Below are 20,365 nucleotides of genomic sequence, written 5' to 3' on the forward strand. Positions count from 1 at the left end.
GCTCTGGAAGAGTTTGGGCCCCCTTGCTGGGAATCCGGGTTGCCTTTCCCAGAAGTCCAGAACTGCACCAGGCTGCCCAGCCCTATAGCCCTGCTACCCTGAGCCTATTAGCTGTCCACCGCACCTCAACCTTGCCAGCCACAGGAATACCTGTCACCGCTCATTAAGCTCCTACTGTGACTACTTTTAGGTCTTCTCCTAAGTAATTCTCACAACAGCTTTGTGATGGAGTATTACTGCTTCTGTTTTTTGGAGGAGAAAACCGGGGGACAGAAAGGTCATGTTTAATAAGATCATGCAGCTTTCATTGATCCAACTGATGAGTCTAGGTCACACTGGACATGTAACATACACGTTACATGCACACATACACATTACACTGCAGGTGTTCAGTACATGAAATGGCTTCACTGGGAATGTGTCTTGAGTTTAGCACGAAGGCAAAGCCTGTGTTCGGGTGGGGCTTCAAAACAGGCTGATACACAGTGGCTCATTTCTGGGGCCTTCAATCACCAATTATTCCTCACCTCTCCCTGTGTGCCGGGAACCATTCTGGGGCCCAATGGCATTGTGGCGCAGGGTCTGTGTCCCCGGGTGCCCAGAGGCTGGAAGGTGCTTCACTGTGAGATTCAAGATCAGCCCCTCCCAAGTCCTTAGAGACAGGCTCCTCTTCCAGTTGGGGACCTTAAGGTTTTCAGTGGGAGGATGGTGGGGTAGGGTGAAGGGTGGCCTGGAGGGTCACCGGTAAATAGCCTTGCAAGTAGCTACAGGTCCAAGAGCCAATCCAGGCTGGAGGCTGGAGGCTTGTGGGAGGGAATACTGCCTTCATTTTTCTTTGGCTTCTTTAGCATCTTGGAAGTGGGAGGGGAGGAAAGGAAGAAGGTGAGTTCAGCCAGCAGCCAAGGGAGCTGTTGGCACCTCCCACCGCTCCCTCCCTCCCCAGACATGATGGAGTCCTGTCTGGGCTTGGCCAAGCAGGGGAATGGAGACTTGCAGGAGAGAAGGGGGCAGGATGGAAGAGAAGTCCACAGACCTTGCTTTGCCTAGATGTCTCCTTGCACCCAGGTGGCCTCCTTCCTCCCCATCCTAAGTAATCCAGCCCAGAGCCCTGGCGGAAGCCCTGTGGTGGGGCCTGGGGAGAAACTTTCCAACTGGGAGGGAAGCATAAGGAATCTCCTGGGGGTAGTGATTTGCAGGGAAGGATGCTTACTCACCCCAGCCCTCTCCTGGTAGAAATAAGCGGAGGACAGAGTGACCTCCGCAGAAATCTGCCTCCTGATGACAGTCTTGTGAAAAACTCCCACCTTGGACACCCTCCCCTCCCATCCCCATCAGACCTCAGGCACTTCTCCCCCAAAGCTGCTCGACTGCATGAGGCCAAAGTAGTAGGGCTATGGGTGGGCTGAGTTGGGACCAGAGTCGTCCTTTATTTTCAAAAGAGAGGAGCCCTAGGAATGTGGGGAGCAACATGAGAGTGCTGGTCCCCGATGCCCTCACTCTCTGCGCCATCTCCCCTTCTCCTCCATCATCATCTGATTGCCTGAAAATTTCAAATCTTTTGTCCGGCTCCACCACACAGCAAAACATGTCATACCCCGCTGAAACCTTCCAATAGTTTTCCATCCTTCTTGGAAAAAAATCCATACTGTTCCCTTTGTCTAAAATGCCCTTCTCTCAGATCTTGGCACCGTGAGCTCCTTGCCAGTCTGGATTCTGTACAGATGTCGCCACACGTCTTCCCGAACCCTTTCCCTGATGGCCTGACTTAGAGATCAAGAGAGACCCACCATCCTGGCCATCCTCTGTCTCTCGCCATGCTTTGTCTTCGCGTAGTACCTAACAGCATCTGAAATTATATTTACTTATTGGCCAGTATACTTGGGAGGCCATGCAATGTAGTGGTGAAGAGCATGGGAAGCGATTTGAACTAACACTTTCCGGATGTGTAACCTTGGGTAAATCGGCTAACCTCTCTGAGCCTTGGTTTCCTCATCTGTAAAATGGGGAAAGTAGTAAGTAGTACCTGTATCACCGGGTTGTCATGAGAATGAAGGAAATGATGCTCCGCACAACACAAGGACTCAGTAAATGTTAGCTGCTATGATTATGATAATGGTTACGATGTACGGTGTACGGTTTCTATCCCCATGGCCTAAAACAGTACTGAATAAAACAAAGTAAACGTTCATGTAGGGGCGCCTGGGTGGCTCAGTTGGTTAAGCGACTGCCTTCGGCTCAGGTCATGATCCTGGAGTCCCGGGATCGAGTCCCGCATCGGGCTCCCTGCTCAGCAGGGAGTCTGCTTCTCCCTCTGACCCTCTTCCCTCTCGTGCCTTCTATCTGTCATTCTCTCTCTCTCTCTCAAATAAATAAATAAAATCTTTAAAAAAAAAAAAAAACGTTCATGTAGTATGTGGGAAGCCCACTCCGACCAGCTGTCTCTTGGATGCCACGCCATTTTGGAAGTGACCAGAAATGCCATGTGCAGCGAGTAGCAGGAAGAGCACTTGACAGAGAGTCCAAAAGCCCTTGGTTCTGGACTCAATATTGCTGCCACTGGGCCTTGGGCTCTTCGAATAAAATAATGGGTTGAAGCAAATGGTTCTGCTCCCTGCCGGCTTCCGGGGGTTCCGGTTTGAGCCCTGGGCTCCCTTTATCCACCACATGGTCTTCAGGGTTGGGGACACATGGTGCCTTCAACTCCCCTCAACCCCATCTCCTAAGAGCCCAAAGCTGCCGCGAAGAGGGTCGACCCAGGGAAAACATTCTTGGTTTAAGCCCTCGAACCCAGAAACAAAGTCTCAGCCCTGGACAGCGGGTCTTCTCTTGACCCACGTCACTCCCTCCCCTTTGGCCTCATCTGCTCTCCTATCTGACCGCTGGGGGGAGAGCCAGCCCTGACTGAGCCCCACTGGGGGCCGGACCCAGGCCTGAAGGCTGAAGGCTGCGGCCTCACTTACTCTCTGACGGTGCAGACAGGCTGTGTGTGTGCAGAAGCACGCGCCTGTGTGCACTTGTGGGTATCTGTGGCTGTATTTTGACTTGTTCCCGCCTTCCCCCTCAGGAGTGGCATGACCGAGATTAACTAGAGGGCTGCTAATGCTGTCTGCCCCTTTGCTGGAGCTGCCCCTGTCTGCTCCTTGGGTCAATTCCGGGGGTACTGGGCAGCCAGCCTGTTAAGATCTCCAAGGGGGAAATGGACCAAGGGTAGGGATCTCCTCCTGTCTCAGTCCTCTTTGTCTCAAAAGCTGAGCCCACCCGTCCCACACCTGCCTGCCCACCTCACCGGGGATGCTCGGGTCTGTGTCCCTGCCGTAGCTGAGTCATGGACATCTGCCTATTTCCCTTTCCCTCAGTGCCTCCCAGGGCGAGTGGCTGTAGAGGGGCAGGTTTTGCAAGACAGGCTTGGTGTTTTGTGTTGAAGGAGGAGTGTACAACTGAGGTGTGGCCGCGGCTGGCTCAAGCTGGGGCGGAGGAGGCCCTAAGAAGGCCGGTCCCCGGGATGCAGGGGCTCCGAAGCACGCTTCGCAGGCTTGCTTTCTCCCCTCCAACTTAAAGAGCCAGCTGTTTTTCCTTTATTGTTTATATGCTCTGACACTTTTTCAACTGGGTTATGGGTCTTTTCTAGAGGCCCACGGAGTTCAATATAGAGTTTAAGAGCCTGCCCTCTGGAGCCAGACTACCAGGTTTTGAGTCCTGGCTCTACCACTTACTAGCTATATGGCCTTGGGCAAGTTGCCCAAGTTGCCCACTGAGGTGCCTCAGTCACCTCAGCAGCAAAATGGAGGTAATGTAGGGATGTTGTGAGGATTGAATGAATTAAGGCACAGAAAAAAACTTAGAACAGTCCTTGCCACATATTATGTGCTATAGACATGCTTGTTTTTATTATTACTTCTTATCGATATCTAGAAGCTCTTGATATAGCAAGGGTGTTAACCCTTTGTGGGATATGAGTTGCAGAGGTTTTAACACAGTCTTCTGTTTTCTCTTTTAACTTTTTATTTTGGAATAATGTGGATTAGAATGCAGTCATCAGAAATAATATCCAGTTTTCCCACGTAGACGTGAAATCTTTACAAAAATTACTTGGCATATATACTTCATTTAAAAAAAATATTCATTATCAACGTGAGATCTTATGGTATTTGCCTTTCTCCGCCTGACTGATTTCACTTAGCAGGATGCCCTTAAGTTCCATCCATGTGGTCACAAACAGCAGGATTTCCTTTTTTTATGGATGAATAATATTCCATTATATATATATACAGTTTCTTTATTCATCCACCAATGAGCTTGTAAGTAATGCTATTATAAATAATGCTCTCTTTTCTCCACATCCTCACCAACACTTGTTATTTCTTGTCTTTCTGATGACAGACATTCTAACAGGTGTGAGGTTATTTCCTCTTATTTTTTACCATACAGAGTTTTGACTTTTTTTTTTAAGATTTTAATTTATTTGTTTGTCAGAGAGAGAGAGAGCACAAGCAGAGGGAGAAGCAGACTCCCCGCTGAGCAGGGAGCCCGATGCAGGGCTCGGTCCGAGGACCCCGAGATCATGACCTGAGCCGAAGGCAGATGCTTCACCGACTGATCCACCCAGGTGTCCCGAGTTGTGAAATTTTTTATGGGGTCAGAGAGATCTTTGTGGTGTAACTCGGGAGCGCGGCATCTCTCCGTTAAGTAAGACCTTCCCAGGGTGTCTTGTAGCAGTTAGGATGAAATCCAATCTCCTTACCTCAGCTCCTGGCTGGGGTCCCTTGCCCACCTGCCTGACCTCATGTCTCCAGGTTTGCCTGTGCTGTCACTTCCACGGCGCTTGGCTGGTTTCCATTTATTTCCTCTAACCCCCACCCGCACCCCCGGGCCTTTGCAAATGCTGATTCTTCAGTTTTGGAAGTTGTTCCCCCACATTCTTCTCCTGGCTGGCTCTCTATCCTCCTTCAGAGCTGCTGCTTCTCCAGCTGCCTCAGAGACGCCTTCCCGGAGTCCCTGCCCACCCTGTCCCTTGGGCCGTGTCCCAGGGCTTACCTCAGCACAGAGCCTGGCCTGCAGAGGTGCTCAGTGGATGTTTGGGGTAGGGAATGCCCTCCTTGGTCCTGGCCTGTCCGCTCGATGAGTTCAGCATGGGCTTCAGGGTTCAGGCTTCAGGGTTCAGACTCACTCCCTTTGGGGTCCTGCCTTTGGCTCCCTGACTGGGCCCCCTTTCCCAAGAAGATCTTTAAGACCCACAGGCAAGCAGGGCAAAGCACAAAGCTGGGGGCTGCAAGGGAGAGGCGGGGGAGAATAAGGACTGACCAGAAGGACGCGGTGTGAAATAGACACGAGGAGGAAGTCACGGGGGAGAACCCCCCTCATCCCTAAAAGCCCATCCAGACTCCTTCTTTCCCCCGCCACACACACTGTCCTCTACCTGCTTGCCTCTCCAGCCCATCCACAGCCCCTGAGGACAGGGTGCTCCTCAGGCCCTGTTGGGGCAACAGCTCCAGACAGCATTGACAGGTTCCCCAGGCACCTGTGCGACACTGACCCCTCCTTTCTCCTCTCAGGACCCGGCAGCCCTGCCTCCATCCTCCTCTGGTGTCCTTCCCTTCTCCCGTTCCCTGGTGAATGTCCCAGAAACTCTGGAGCCAACCAGGGAGAAGCCAGAGGATCGTGGCAGAGGATGCGAGCAAAGGAAGGAGGGGTCAGCACACACCACAGGCTGGCTTCTCTGTCCCCTCTCCATGAGTTCTCTGCACAGAGAACCTGGCACCCAGCAGAGTCAGTCCCCTGAACCCAGGGCAGTGTGGGAGGGGGACTTCAAAGCCCTATCCGGTACCTTCTCCGGCTTCAAGGGGTGCCGGCTTGACTTCTAGAGACAGACCGAGCCCCTGGGAGCAGGTAATTAGCAGTTCACAGGAGGCAGGGCCAACTCAGAAACACCTGGGTTCAAATCCTGTCCTTCCTGGTTGTGTGACCTTGGACAAGTGAGTGAACCTGTCTGAACCTTACTTTCCTTACCCAGAAAATACGGTAGATATTTATTTCACGTGGCTGTAGGAATGTGAAGTGTCTTGCTCAGGGCTTGGTACCTAGCGAATGGGCAACGGGTGAATAGCTCTTCTAACTATATTGGAGAAGTGGTTCTCAGGGTGTGGTCCCAGACCAGCACCCCAGAAGCTGGCGGAAATGCAGACTCTCAGACCCTACCCCAGACCCACTGAATCAGAAACTCCCAGGGCAGGGCCCAGCAATCTGTTTTCAGGAGACAGATGAAGTTTGAGAATCACTGCCACTTTGGGAATGCAGACCGTCATATTCTGAAGTCTAGGACACATCAAAATCACCTGGGAGTTTGTTAAAAATACACATTCCTGGCCTGAAAGCCAGGGATTGAGGTGAGGCCTGGGAACTGTATTTTAACCTGAGATGAGTTTGAGGTTGGGGGGAGGGCCGAGCACCAGAGGCTGCCCTGGGGGAAGGTCATGGAAGGCACTTCAGGTAGTCGAAAGCTCCAGCCCTCGGGGGCTGAGGACTCCCATCGGGTGGCAGAGGGGATATAAAGCTGGAAACTGAAGGAATTTGCACTTTAGCCTGAAGTCGCTGAGCAAGAGGGAGGAGGACGGGTACGCAATGAGGGCAGTGCGTGTCAGACCCGGCCACCCGCCCAACCCCGGGACATCACCCCACAAGCCCGAGGACCCTGGCCGTCCGGGGCTGTCCCCGGCCTCCTCTCTCGGTCCCGCGGCTGCAGGTGGGGGGAGAGGCCCGGCCCCGAAGGCACCACGCTCCGGGTGGGACGACAGCAGGAACGGCTCCTGGGCTCCAGGTGGCGCTGCGGTGCGCGGACGCGGGTTCTGCCCGGGCCTCCCCCGGGACGCGAGCTGGCGGCGGCGGAGGCGGCCGTGTCCGCGAACAGGGAGGGGACCCTCTGTGAGCCCCCCCGACGGCGTTAGCCCGCGGAGGGGCCGCCCGCCATGGCGACGTGGGCCGTGGCACCCTGGTTCCACGCGACAGTGCATTTCTAGTTAAAACGACTACTCCGCAAGCTAGTGAAACCCGTCCGCTGTCCTGGAACAGCCGACCCCTCTTTTCCTCCCGTGTGTCGGCGGCTCCTGTTCTTGTTGCCATGTCCACCATCACGGGGCCCCTTACTTCAGGCCTAGCAGAGCTTTGCATCCATAATCTCATTTCGTCCTGAAGGCAGACCATTCCTTAGGCCCGAAAGCCGTCACTGCCGTTTTCCGAATCAAAAAATTACCCTTTAGAGGGGTTCAGTAACTCCTCTAAGAGCTCACAGTGATATTGGACGGGACACAGGTCTGCCAGGCTGGAGCCCTCTCCATCCTTCAGGGCCACCCTTTACTGTTGTGTAGGTTGTGCACTGCACAACTCTATAATCAACAAAGACGTATGGAACCATTAGGGCAATTTTCCAACCCATGGCAGTGAAGGGCTTTGCAGGAGGGGCGCATTTTTCTTTTCTTTCTTTTTCTTTTTTTTTTAAAAAAGATTTTATTTATTTATTTGACAGAGAGAGACAGCGAGAGCAGGAACACAAGCAGGGCGAGTGGGAGAGGGAGAAGCAGGCTTCCCTCTGAGCAGGGAGCCCGATGCGGGACTCGATCCCAGGACCCTGGGATCAGGACCCTAACTGAAGGCAGACGCTTAATGACTGAGCCACCCAGGCGCCCGGGGCGCATTTTTCTAATTTGCCCAGAATTGCTTTCTGGGCTGCCCTAGTGTCCCTGCAACCTTCTCCCCAAGTTTGCTTCTCCTCTTCCCAGCAGCTGCATCTGGCATCAAGATTCCACGGTCGTGGGCTCCTGGGTGGCTCAGATGGTTGTGTCTGCCTTCGGCTCGTGTCATGATCCCAGGGTCCTGGGATCGAGTTCCGCGTCGGGCTCCCTGCTCCTTGGGAGCCTGCTTCTCCCCCTGCCTCTCTCTCTCTTTCATGAATAAATAAATAAAATCTTAAAAAAAAAAAAAAAAAGATTCCACGGCCGCCCTTGGCTTTCTGCAGGAGCCTGGCCCAAGCAAGGTATCTAATCTCAGGTGACATGGCATGACACTACTCCTCAGTGGGATCTGTACCTATTAATAAATCCAGGCTTGTGTGTGTGTGTGTTGGGGGTCACCGCAGCTGCCAGGCCATAACTATGCCTTACAGGTGAGAGTGTCTCGTGAGCAAGATGGGATTTTCTTGGCGGGATTCCTTGGGAGGTACAGGCCAGGTGGATGAGCCCTATGAACCAGGCATGTTGATCTTCCAAGCTGTTACTCTAAGGGCTAAGAGGAGGAATTCTCCCCTTCCCAGGGACACACTGGGCACCCTGCAGTTTTGAGGGTGGACGGGGGGGATCTGGAGAAGATAGACATGGTCTCAGGAGCACTGAGCTCGTTGCATGGATGGTTCCAGCACCAAGTGGGGCAGAGATGATGCTGGGAGTGGAGTGACAGAAGCTGGCCTGGTGTCTGGAGTAGAGAAGGAGAAGGGTATGGAGGACCAGGGCGCCTGGGTGGCTCAGTTGGTTAAGCGACTGCCTTCGGCTCAGGTCATGATCCTGGAGTCCCGCGATCGCGTCCCGCATCGGGCTCCCTGCTCGGCGGGGAGTCCGCTTCTCCCTCTGACCCTCCCCCCTCTCATGTGCTCTCTATCTCTTATTCTCAGGGGGGAGGGTCAGAGGGAGAAGCGGACTCCCCGCCGAGCAGGGAGCCCGATGCGGGACGCGATCGCGGGACTCCAGGATCATGACCTGAGCCGAAGGCAGTCGCTTAACCAACTGAGCCACCCAGGCGCCCTTAAATAAAATCTTAAAAAAAAAAAAAAGGATAGGGAGGGCCAGTCTCCTGGAAGTGGAGGAGGGGAGAGATACCTACGCTGCACTGGGCAAGGGGGAACACCCCAGGCTGGGACCCCCGGCCTGAGGGTGGAGAAGGAAGAGGAGAGTTTGATCGGATTGGGGGACCCTGGTCTGGGTGCCCAATGTCCCAACGTAGCTTCAGGCGGTGGTGGGGCTCTCTTGGAATGGTGGCTTCCCATTCCAGGGCTTCCTCTGCTCCTCCCTTTGAGCCTGCACCCTGTCTTACACCTCAGTTCCTTGCTCAATGGATGACTCCCACAGCACAGGACCTGCTGCTCCCCTCCAGCTATCACTGCACCCACGTTATGCTTCCAGGCTTTTCTCTATTGCCAAGGAGCAGCCAGGACCTCAGGCCTGACTCTTTTAAGTTGCATCAGGATACCTGCTGCTTCCTGCCGCGCCTGGTGGGCCTGGCTGTTGTGGGCACATCCATACAGGCATCCTGAGCTGCTGCTTCTGGCTGGGAGTGAGGCTTGGGGGGCTGGATGGGGAGGCTGCCTTGGCCAGTGGGGTGGGGCGGATGCTGGAGTCCTGAGAAGTGAGGATCCTGGGCAGGAGAGGGGAAGAGGCTGGTTGCCGGGGATGCCAAGGGGAGGGGACCAGTTCTTGGGTGGCGGCAAAAGAGTGAACTCAGTGTGTGTGAGTGTGAGTGTGAGTGTGTGTGAGTGTGAGTGTGTGTGAGTGTGTGTGTGTGTGTGTGTGTGGTGTTTTGGGGAGGGGTTGTTCTGTCTGGAACACAAGCTGCTCAGAGATCAACTAATATAGCCCCGCCATTAAAAATGAGAAGACTGAGGCTCAAAGAGGAGAGAGGTGGTGTTGTTGGAGGGGGTTGGGGGGGTGGGAGGGCGGTCCTTTGACTTCTGGCCCCAGGCCCAGTCCTCTGAGGGATGTGAGTCCCTCCTACTCCTCTCTCTGTCCCCAAGAACAGACTTTGGACCGGGGGCTGCAATGTGGTATCTGTGTGCACATGCACTTCTTCGGTGGCCCCGCACTGGTGTGGAAGGCCTCTCTCTGCCACGTTCACTTCTTGCTGGGCTACCCCGTTCCCGCTGGCAGCCCCCTCCACCCCCCCAGCCCAGCACCAATCGACTCCAGCTCTCTGCTCATCCCACTGGCGCCAGAGCAACAAGCCTTCCCTCAGCCTAGGACGTGGGTAGGAAATGCACTGGGCCTCTGGGGGTTTTCTTAGGTCGAAGGACCGACACTGCGCATGGCAGAGACGAACTTGTGAGGAGGGGGCCCGGTGCTGCTTCCTAGGGCTCTGCTTGCAGCCCAGGTTTCGCTCTCCTAAAACTCAGTGTCTAAGGCCTCAGTTCCTTGAGCATGCTTCCTGGTCACCACGGCCACCTGATACTTTGGATACGATCAGAGACCAATTGTGCGGCCCCCCCACCAACCCCAGGCCTATAAGTTGTTGGAGGCCACTGGATGGGCATGGCTGGACATAGGCCCTCCCCATTAACTTCTTCACATGGAGCTGACGTGGCTCCCGCACAGGGGGACCCCCGGTCAGTCATTCCTCTATAATGTCAACACCCGGCTCCCCTCCCCAGTGCCTCCAACGCTCCACCCGCCTCCTCGCTGTTTCCTTTGGCAACTCTGTGGAGCCTGGGAAAGCCCTCTCAGGACAAGATGATCCTTCAAGACCAAATCCTTCCCACTATGGGGCCTCCAGTCTCAGCTCTCCAGGGATGGGGATGCTGCCAAGATGAGTGTGTGGGTGGGACCCCGGGGAACATGGTGACCAGAGTCCAAGGTGCAGCCCAGACCTGTCCTCCCAGCTGTATTAGTTTTCTGGGGCTTCTGGAACAAGTTGCCACAAACTCAGTGGCGTCAAACACGAGAAATTCATTCTCCTCCAGTTCTGGCGGCCAGAAGTCTGAAATCCGTTTCCCTGAGCCGAAATCAAGGTGTGAGGAGAGTTGTGCTCCCTCCCGAGGCTCTGGAGGAGAATCCATTTTTTTTTTTGCTTCGTCCCGCCTCTGGTGGCCACATCACTCGGATCTCTGTCACATTGTCTCCTTCTCTTCTGTGTCACGTCTCCTGCTGCCTCCCTCTTTTAAGGACATTTGGGATGGGACCTCATATTTCTGGGAGGTCATTATTCAGCAGCATCCTATACCAGCAAAGCCTGGAGGGGATGGCCACATTTCTCCCCAAGTTGTGCATCCCCAATAGTATTTGCCCAAAGGCCTCTTTCATGCCCCCTGCCCCACCTGCTGGTTGGGAAGCGGTAGGGTTTGTGGGTAAAAACCTGGGTATTCAGACAGACCCCAGCTGTGGTTCTCAAAGTGTGCGCCACGCCAGCAGGATGAGCATCACCTCGGAGTTTATTAGAAATGCAATTTCTAGGGGCGCCTGGGTGGCGCAGTCGGTTAAGCGTCCAAATCTTGGTTTTGGCTCAGGTCATGATCTCAGGGTCCTGAGATCTGAGATCCAGCCCTGCACTGGGCTATGTGCTCAGTGGGGAGTCTGCTTAAGATTATCTCCCTCTCCCTGTGCTCCTCCCCTGCTCACATGTGCACTCTCTCTAAATAAATAACTAAATCTTAAAAAAAAAATGCAATTTCTTGGGCCATGCTACAGACCTACTAGATCAGAAACTTCATGGTGGAGCCCAGCATTCTGTGTTTTAACAAGCCCTCCAGGAGATTCTGATGCAGCTGGAGTTGGGAGAAACCACTACTTTCAACTCCTCATTTAGAAAAACACGAATAAAGGGGCGCCTGGGTAGCTCAGTTGGTTAAGCCTCCGACTCTTGATTTTGGCTCAGGTCATGATCTCAGCGTTGTGAGGTGGAGCCCTGCATCAGGCTCCGTGCTCAGAGCAGAATCTGCTTGTCCCTCCCCCTGCTTGCTCTTGTGCACGGGCTCTCTCTTTCTCAAATAAGTAAAATCATTTAAAAAAATGTGAATAAGACTTAAAGCAAACATACAGTGATTGGTAGGATTAAAAGAAGTTATGTCCACGGAGGACTTACTGCATGCCTGGATCTTCAGAGTAGCTGCTCAATAGATATTTGTAGCATAAATGAAGGAGCTATCCAATGGGTAATAATGGAGTATGAATGGTGTTTTTCACTTACTCGACAAACATTTACTGAGTCAGTTTGGGTCCTGCCTGGTGTGAAAGGTAATTCCCCACAGTCCCTGACCTTGCCAGGTCACAGTGGAGAAGGAGTAAACTGATGTTCACAGTGCAGGGTGAGAAAGGCCCCAGCTAAGGGGTGTTTGGATGGGCTGTACGAGACGAGCTCACAGATGGAAGGAAGGAAACCATTGCTTTTCGTGCTTTCACACATGCATTATTTTTTCCAACTCTGAAAAGAGCACTAGGGTACGGTCTGTTTCCTATGCTGACTTGCCGTGTGCCACGAATGAAATGCTTGGCCTCTGTGCACACGGATGCATTTCCTCATCTGCAAAATGGGAATCAGCACACCCCACGGGGTTTTGCTTTAAGCAGCATGCACAACGCCTAGCTTAGGTTCTGAAAGATGTTCAATCTCTTCTTGTAATTTCCCCCAGCAATCCTGTGATGTAGGTGTTAACATTCATTTTAAGTCCAGAAGGGAGAGAAACCTAGGCCAAGGTTAGTTATTGCAATTGGCCGGGGCAGGGCCCAAACTGAGGCCTTGAGCCCCCCAGCGGCAGGGGGGCAGAGGATGAAAGGGATGCTTACTATCTGGAGAGCTCCTTAATTTTCATAACAAAAGGAGGCGTCCGAGCTCCTAGGAGGAACCCTTAGGGCGGCTACCCCCGGGCTGGCCCTCTCCCGCTCCAGCTCCCAGCTAGAGGCTTGTGGGAAGCACAGTTTCTTCAGCAAAGCTGCAACCGAGTCACAAGCCGGCTTTGATTCAAGGGGAGGGGACACAGACCTCGCCTCTCAAGGAAAGGAGTGTCAAAGATATTTTGGCCATTAAAAAAAAAAAAAAATCGGGCGCCCGGGTGGCTCAGTTGGTTAAGGGACTGCCTTCGGCTCAGGTCATGATCCTGGAGTCCTGGGATCGAGTCCCGCATCGGTCTCCGTGCTCGGCAGGGAGTCTGCTTCTCCCTCTGACCCTCTTCCCTCTCGTGCTCTCTATCTCATTCTCTCTCTCTCAAATAAATAAATAAAGTCTTTTTAAAAAAATCATCACATCACACAAATCCCAAATTGTCAGAATCAGGGATAGTGTTTACAACGTGAAAAGAGTAATTTTCTCTTATTCTTTTTTTTAAAGATTTTATTTATTTGACAGAGAGAGACACAACGAGAGAGGGAACACAAGCAGGGGGAGTGGGAGAGGGAGAAGCAGGCTTCCTGCTGAGCAGGGAGCCCGATGCGGGGCTCGATCCCAGGACCCCGGGATCATGACCCGGGCTGAAGGCAGACGCTCAACAACTGAGCCACCCAGACACCCCAAGAGTACTTTTCTCTTATTTGACATTTATTTTCTCTCTCTGTGGCAGGCCAGGGGGCTTGGAGTCAGTGTGCTGGGCTGCAGCCTGAGCTCTCCTCTCTGGATCAGGAGAAAGGAGTGGTGGGCTCAGGCTCCAGTACTTCAGGCTTGACCTTCTGCTGCGGGGAGGGGGGTCTATCCTGCCAGCCCTGGGGATCAGGCAGGATGGGAAAGGGGGGCTGGGAGCATGGGTGTGTGTGGGGCTGAGGGTGGGTTACAGCTGTTGGAAGTGCAAGGTCAGCAACCCATCCTCTGTCACTCCCTGTGTGACAGGGACACAGTGTGGAAATGTCTCTGGGCTGGCCCCCACCTGTAGGCAGCAGCCAGGTGGGGAATGGGAGATGGGAAGTGAGGGTCCCTGCAGGTAGGGTTTGCAGAGGGAGGGTGGTGGGCGAGGGCGGTTGCCTCATTTCTTTGACTTGGCTTGGCTGTACTGGACGGTAGCTTCCTGTGGGGCCTTTGCCCTTCCCCTGCCCTCTCCTCCCTGGCAGGACTCCTCAGCTGCCCTCTGCAATGGTCCCAGCCACTCCGTGGGTCACTGCATTGGCGCTCTCCCACTGCCACTCACCAGCATGGTCCCTTGAAGGACCTCTGACCCTATCCTGTCTCCAGTCCCACCTAACCCCCCATAGCATCTGGCCCAGCAGAAGCTCAGGATGACCTTGAATGACCCCTTCCAGCGCTCAGACTCACCTTCCCCAAACAAGGATCCAGGTCTGGAATCACCCCTCTCAGATGACTAAAGGGAACATCAATACCTGGTGGGGTCTAACCCATCAAGACAGAACCTAAGGGCCTCAAGTGTGACCTCTTTCTGGGGGCCTGTGTCTCTTTCCCTCTTCCCTCCTCTCCCCACCCTTCCCTGGATGGGAGATGATGCAGAAGTGGGAGCTGCCCAGCCTGTGGGGGGCAGGGGAGCGCTTAGTTGATGAGAGCTTGGGCACGGCCCCCTCACTTGGCAATCTCAAGTAGTGGGGTCAGGGAAACTTCTCTGCTTCTCCCCTCTTTTGCTTAGAGTAGAGGGGTGGGGGCAGTTACTGGACAATATTTTAAATTTCTCTCCTAACTCCTTCCTCCAGGGTTCCCCCTTCTCACCTTCTGCTGTCCCCAGACAGGGCTTGGTTTGGTGTGGCATGTAATTGAAATCCCTCTTTGCAGAAGAGGGTCCAGCTCTAGAACATGCCACCATGAAGAGACTCTATTTTTTTTTAAGATTTATTTTTTTTTTTTTAAAGATTTTATTTATTTATTCATGAGAGACAGAGAGAGAGAGAGAGAGAGAGAAGCAGAGGGAGAAGCAGGCTCCCAAGGAGCAGGGAGCCCGATGTGGGACTCGATCCCAGGACCCTGGGATCACGACCCGAGCCGAAGGCAGACGCTTAACCATCTGAGCCACCCAGGCGCCCTTAAGATTTTTTTTTAAATTTATTTGAGAGAGAGAAAGAGCACATGAGAGGGGGGAGGGTCAGAGGGAGAAGCAGACTGGGAGCCCGATGCGGGACTCGATCCCGGGACTCCAGGAACATGACCTGAGCCGAAGGCAGTCGCCTAACCAACTGAGCCACCTAGGCGCCCCCATGAGGGGACTCTAAAGTTAAGGATAGAGAAGGAGTCACTTGTCAGTACCTTCTTTTTTTTTTTTTTTTAAGATTTTATTTATTTATTTGACAGAGAGAGACACAGCAAGAGCAGGAACACAAGCAGGGGGAGTCGGGGAGGGAGAAGCAGGCTTCCCGCTGAGCAGGGAGCCCGATGCGGGGCTCGATCCCAGGACCCTGGGACCATGACCTGAGCTGAAGGCAGATGCTTAACGACTGAGCCACCCAGGCGCCCCTCGTCAGTACCTCCTTAAAGGGGAGTTTTGTTGTTTATTTTTTTAAAAGGAAAAGCAATTCTAAGCCTCTCAGCTGGTCCAGCCAAAAAATATCTTAGGAAGAGTGGGAGCAGGACCAAGACCCCCTCCTTCCCTCACCTCCACTCCCCATCCTCACATTCTATTGTTTCTGTAATGTCATTTGGTGGTGAACTTTCCACTTCCTGGAGGCCACCCATAAGCTGGCAAATAGAATGGCTTGTTCTTATTTCTGTGTCTGCACCTAGGAAGAGGTAGTGGCTAAATTTTAAGGCTGAAATTGAGCAACTGAACTTACTGAATTCATGGCTAGGGTTCCTGTAGGGCCTTTATATCCCTTAGTAACCAAGGCCTGCGGGTTAGTTTCAAGTTTCAGCTCTAACACTTCCTGTGTGCAAAAGCTATCTCAGCCTCCTTTAAACAAACAAACACAACTTTTTTTTTTTTTTAAGATTTTATTTATTTATTTGACAGAGAGAGACACGGCGAGAGAGAGAACACAAGCAGGGGGAGTGGGAGAGAGAGAAGCAGGCTTCCCGCTGAGCAGGGAGCCCGATGCGGGGCTCGATTCCAGGACCCTGGGATCATGACCCGAGCAGAAGGCAGACGCTTAACGACTGAGCCAGCCAGGCGCCCCCAGACACAACTTTTTATCATAGAAATGCTCAAATATATACAGAAGTAAAAGAAATAGTATAAGAACCCCCCACGTACCCATCATCTGTCTTCAACAATCACCCACATTTGGCCAGTCCTGTTTCCTCTTCACAACCACCCTCACACACTGCTCCTCTTCTTCAAACCAACATTACTTTTAATTAACATTTTTATTAAGATCCTTGTAGATTCACATGCAGTTGTAAGAAATAACACAGAAAAATCCCTTGTACACTTTCCCTAGTTTCCCCCCATGGTAACCGCTGGAGACTGAATATTTGCATTCCCCCTTAAATCCATATGTTGAAACCTAATCCCCAGTGTGTTGGTCTTTGGAGGTGGGGTTTTTGGGAGGTGATCAGGCAATCAGTACTCTTATAAAAGAGACCCCAGGGAACTCCCTCGCCCTTCCAACAAGTGAGAAGACAAACCATCCACAAACCAGGAAACCATTCCTTCCTAGACATTGAATCTGCCAGCACCTTGATCTTGGACCTCCCAGCCTCCAGGACTATGAAAAATAAATTTATGTTGTTTATAGCCACCCAGTCTATAGTACTGTTACAGCAGCCTGAGCAGATGAAGAGAGCAACATTTTGCAAAACTATACTATCTCAAGGATACTGACATTCGTATAATCCACCAATTATTTGGATTTCCTAGTTTTGTACTCATTTGTGTGTGTATATTAATTCTATACAATTTTGTCACCCGTGTAGGTTCCTGAAGCTACCACCACAGTAAAGGAAACAAACAGTTCCAACACCAAAGGATCTCTGGTATTGCCCTTTTATGACCATGCCCACCTCCCTCCCTCCATTTCATCCCTAGCACTTGGCAATCACTAAATCTGTCTTCCGTTTCTAAACTCCTGTCATTTCTGAAATGTGTTAAGATAAATGGAACCATGTGGCATGTGGTATTTTGGGATTGGCCTTTATTATTATTATTATTATTATTATTGCCCAGCATAACCTAGCCAATTCATCCAAGTTGTCATATATCAATAGTTTGTTCATTTTGATTGCTGAGTAGTATTCTATGGAATGGATAGACCATAGTTTAACTCTTTACCTGGCGAAGGACACTTGGGTTGTTTCCAGTTCTTGGCTGTTATGAATAAAGCTGCTATAAACATGTGTAGAGGGTTTGAAGTGCTCAGGGAAATGGAATTAGCTACCACATTCTGGGGACCACAGGTGCTTACTGGGTCCATCATTGTTTTAAGGGCTTTCAAGTGGACAGAATTAGGATATACTTTTCGGGGCACTTGGTGGCTCAGTCGGCTGTTTGCCTTAGGTCATGATCACAGGGTCCTGGGATTGAGTCCACCATGGGGCCCACTGCTCAGCGGGGAGCCTACTTCTCCCTTTCCCTCTGCCTGCCACTCCCCCTGCTTGTTCTCTCTGTCAAATAAATAAATAAAATCTAAAAAAAAAAAAAGAATTAGGATATACTTTTCAATTTAAACTAAAATACACCAAGAGTTTGTAAGCTACTTCCTAAATTCAAGACAACAGGGAATTTGTATAACACCATTGATTTTGTGTATGTATCTCTTTTCAGCTATGCCAAAATTCCAGTTCTGATAATATCAACATAATTATGTTTTATCCTACACATTTTCACAGGTTCCTAACATGACTACTGAATATAATTTAAAATTTAAGGCAGGTTTTTTTTTTTAAGGTTTTATTTATTTATTTGTCAGAGAGAGAGCACAAGCAGGGAGAGTGGCAGGCAGAGGGAGAAGCAGACTCTGCGTTGAGAAGTGACCTAGATGCTGGACTCTATCCCAGGACCCTGGGATCATGACCTGAGCCGAAGGCAGACACTTAACCGACTGAGCCACCCAGGCGCCTAGGGTCTGATTTTTAAAAATTAATTTTTGTCATATAATAATGGAAAACATAGGTTTCCAAAGTCAAATACACAAAACAAACTATATTCAAAGTCTAGCCTGTTTTCCTTTTATTCTGTTCTCGCCTTCTCAACGTCAGTAACCATGAAAAGTTTTTGAATTATACTTCCACCTAAAAAAAAAAAAAAAACCCGCAAGTATTTACATTTGTATCTCTCTACTCTCACAAATGAATAGTAGAGGGAATTTTCATACTTTCTTTTTCTTCTCTTCAGCAGGAAAGCCTGCAGAGTGTTTCACCCCAGAGATCCTCGGGAACATTTTCTGTGTGTAAAATGCGGGCAGCTATGCATTCCACCTGATCTTCCACAGCAGTTTCTGGTAAGATAAAGCACGAGAAAACTATCAAACTGCAAAGTGGTACCCAAACGTGCCTGTTGACTGAATATTAATCCCTTTTGGAGAGAGCCTCAAGAGTCAGGCGCCCGACTTAGCACATTTTGCACAAGAAGAAACAGAGGCTCACAGAACTGAGAGGACCTGCCCCAAGGAACACAGGGAACGGACAAGCGATCCAGTCTCCTGCCCTGTAGTCTAGAAGTCCAGGATAAATCCACCGAGACTTTCTTTTTAAAAACTGTATTCAACATACAGATACGTATTTTTACAGAGACGAATACTGTAGGGAGCCCTCGAAGGGGGAAAAGTCACAAAAGGCCATAAGGCGGAACGAGGCAGTTAGCCCCTGGGCAACCACGAACGCCCAGAGTCCCGGGAAGGGGCCCGGGGCTGGGCTCGGCGAGCCCCGCCCTCAGTCATACTGGGAAACTGGTCCCAGTTCCGAGGAACGCCAGGAGATGCTGCGGAGGCGCTGACGAGGGAGGGCCAATGCGGGGCCTCCTGACCTAAAGCTGTCTATTTGGCACCCCGACAGAAGGGACTGACAGACACACTCTGGACTCGAGCAGAAGTCAGGTAAAGACTCTGCAGGACACAGACGCCACAACCAGGTTTCCGAAGGAGAAATGGTCCTCGTGAGGACCCGTAGGGCTTCCGCGGGAGGCGGTTCCGAAACTCCGGCCTAGGGGCGGGGCCGAGGCTTTGCAGGCGGGAGCCTGCGGGAGACAGGCAGCCGAGCAACGGAAATGACGCTTAGTAGCGCCAATGGGATGGAGCGGGGGCTGGTCTTCCCGCCCCATTGGGTAGGGGCAAGCGGTTTCCGGTAGCGGCATCCGGGAGGGGCGGTTGAGGGGGCGGGGTGGCGATTTCGTGTCCCGTGACCCCTGGCCTCTAGAGACCTTGCACCCCGGCAGCCACACCAAGATGATGGGCTGTAGGGAGGTCGAGCTGGAATCGGTCGGAGGGGAGGGGGCATTGGCGGCCCCCGGGCCACCCCCAGAACCCCGCGCCCCGGAGCCCAGAGCCCCAGTGCCCGAGCCTGGCCTGGACCTGAGCTTGAGCTCGCGGTCCGAGACCCCCGAGCGTCCCGGCCAGCGGAAGGGGCGGGCGGACCGGCGGGGCGGGGCCCGTAAGGGGCGGCAGGTGAGCTGGGGGAAGGCCTGGCCGCCAGCCCGCAGACAAGCCCGTGCCCGCCAATTCACCGTCCCGTTCTCTGCTCCCAGGTCCGCTTTCGCTTGGCGCCGCTCTCCCCCGTGCGGTCCGAACCGCCGCGGGCCGCCGCAGCATCTAGCGAGAAGGCCGCGGCACCGCAGGCCCTGGGGGCGCCCGCGCAGCAGAGCAGCCTGGCTTTGAGCCTCGAGTTGCAGGCGGCGCGGGCTGCAGCCGGCAGCCAGTTCGATGCCGCGAAGGCCGTGGAGGAACAGCTGAGAAAGTCGTTCCAGACCCGCTGCGGCCTGGAGGAGAGCGTGGCCGAGGGTGAGAGAGAGACGGCCGGCGGGGCGCGGGAGTGGGGATGAGAGGCGCCGCTCACCCCCACTCCCTACTGCGGTCTCAGGGCTGAACGTGCCGCGCTCCAAGCGGCTCTTCCGAGACCTGGTGAGCCTGCAGGTGCCCGAGGAACAGGTTCTCAACGCTGCGCTGAGGGAGAAATTGGCGCTCCTGCCACCGCAGGCCCGAGCCCCGCCCCCAAAGGTGAGGGACCTGGGCTTGTTTCTGTGTCGTGCCCCCTTCCCTTTCCCGAGTGTGACCTTGGCTTTGGGCTCCAATTCCCAACAGGAGCCACCTGGGTCAGGGCCAGACATGACCATCCTTTGTGACCCAGAAACATTATTTTATGAGTCTCCACACCTGACCCTGGACGGTCTGCCTCCTCTCCGTCTTCAACTCCGGCCCCGCCCTTCAGAGGATACCTTCCTCATGCACCGGACACTGAGGCGATGGGAAGTGTAGACGTGGAGGCTCCCTGGATTGCTAATTAATATTTTTGTGTTAAAACTATTTTTCAGAATAAAGTGGTTTTTGCTAACAAATGGGACTCTTCTTGGGAGCCTTAAAATGGGGTCAGGCCTCAGGACGAAAGCTGTCTGGAAGTCAAGTTTTTGGCCTTTTTGGAACTTGGTAGTGATGGCAAGTTGAGAACACTGTCCCACCTCTTCCCCTTTGTTCATAGGTCCACGTCGTTTCTTTGCACTTTTTTAATAATGAAAGCATGCGTGAGGGGTAGGGGGAGATGGGAGGGGGCAGAAGGAGAGCATCGCAAGCAGGTTCCACACTCAGCGCCAAGTCAGAAGCAGGACTCCCAAGAG

General features: G+C 52.7%; 1 protein-coding gene across 1 annotated transcript; it reads left to right on the top strand.

Annotated features, from left to right (window-relative positions):
• The first annotated feature begins 18,898 nt into the window (after positions 1-18,898).
• Positions 18,899-20,089, top strand: PPP1R35 (protein phosphatase 1 regulatory subunit 35). Its single transcript, XM_028110096.1, has 4 exons — positions 18,899-19,202; positions 19,283-19,535; positions 19,615-19,751; positions 19,836-20,089. The coding sequence occupies exons 1-4, from the start codon at positions 18,984-18,986 to the stop codon at positions 20,007-20,009; spliced, it is 783 nt and encodes a 260-aa protein (XP_027965897.1). The 5' UTR covers positions 18,899-18,983; the 3' UTR covers positions 20,010-20,089.
• Positions 20,090-20,365: the final 276 nt, after the last annotated feature.

Source organism: Eumetopias jubatus, unplaced genomic scaffold, assembly GCF_037043125.1.
Source record: "Eumetopias jubatus isolate StellerSeaLion01/CBP00866 unplaced genomic scaffold, mEumJub1_p1.0 scaffold_12, whole genome shotgun sequence".
NCBI lineage: Eukaryota > Metazoa > Chordata > Mammalia > Carnivora > Otariidae > Eumetopias > Eumetopias jubatus.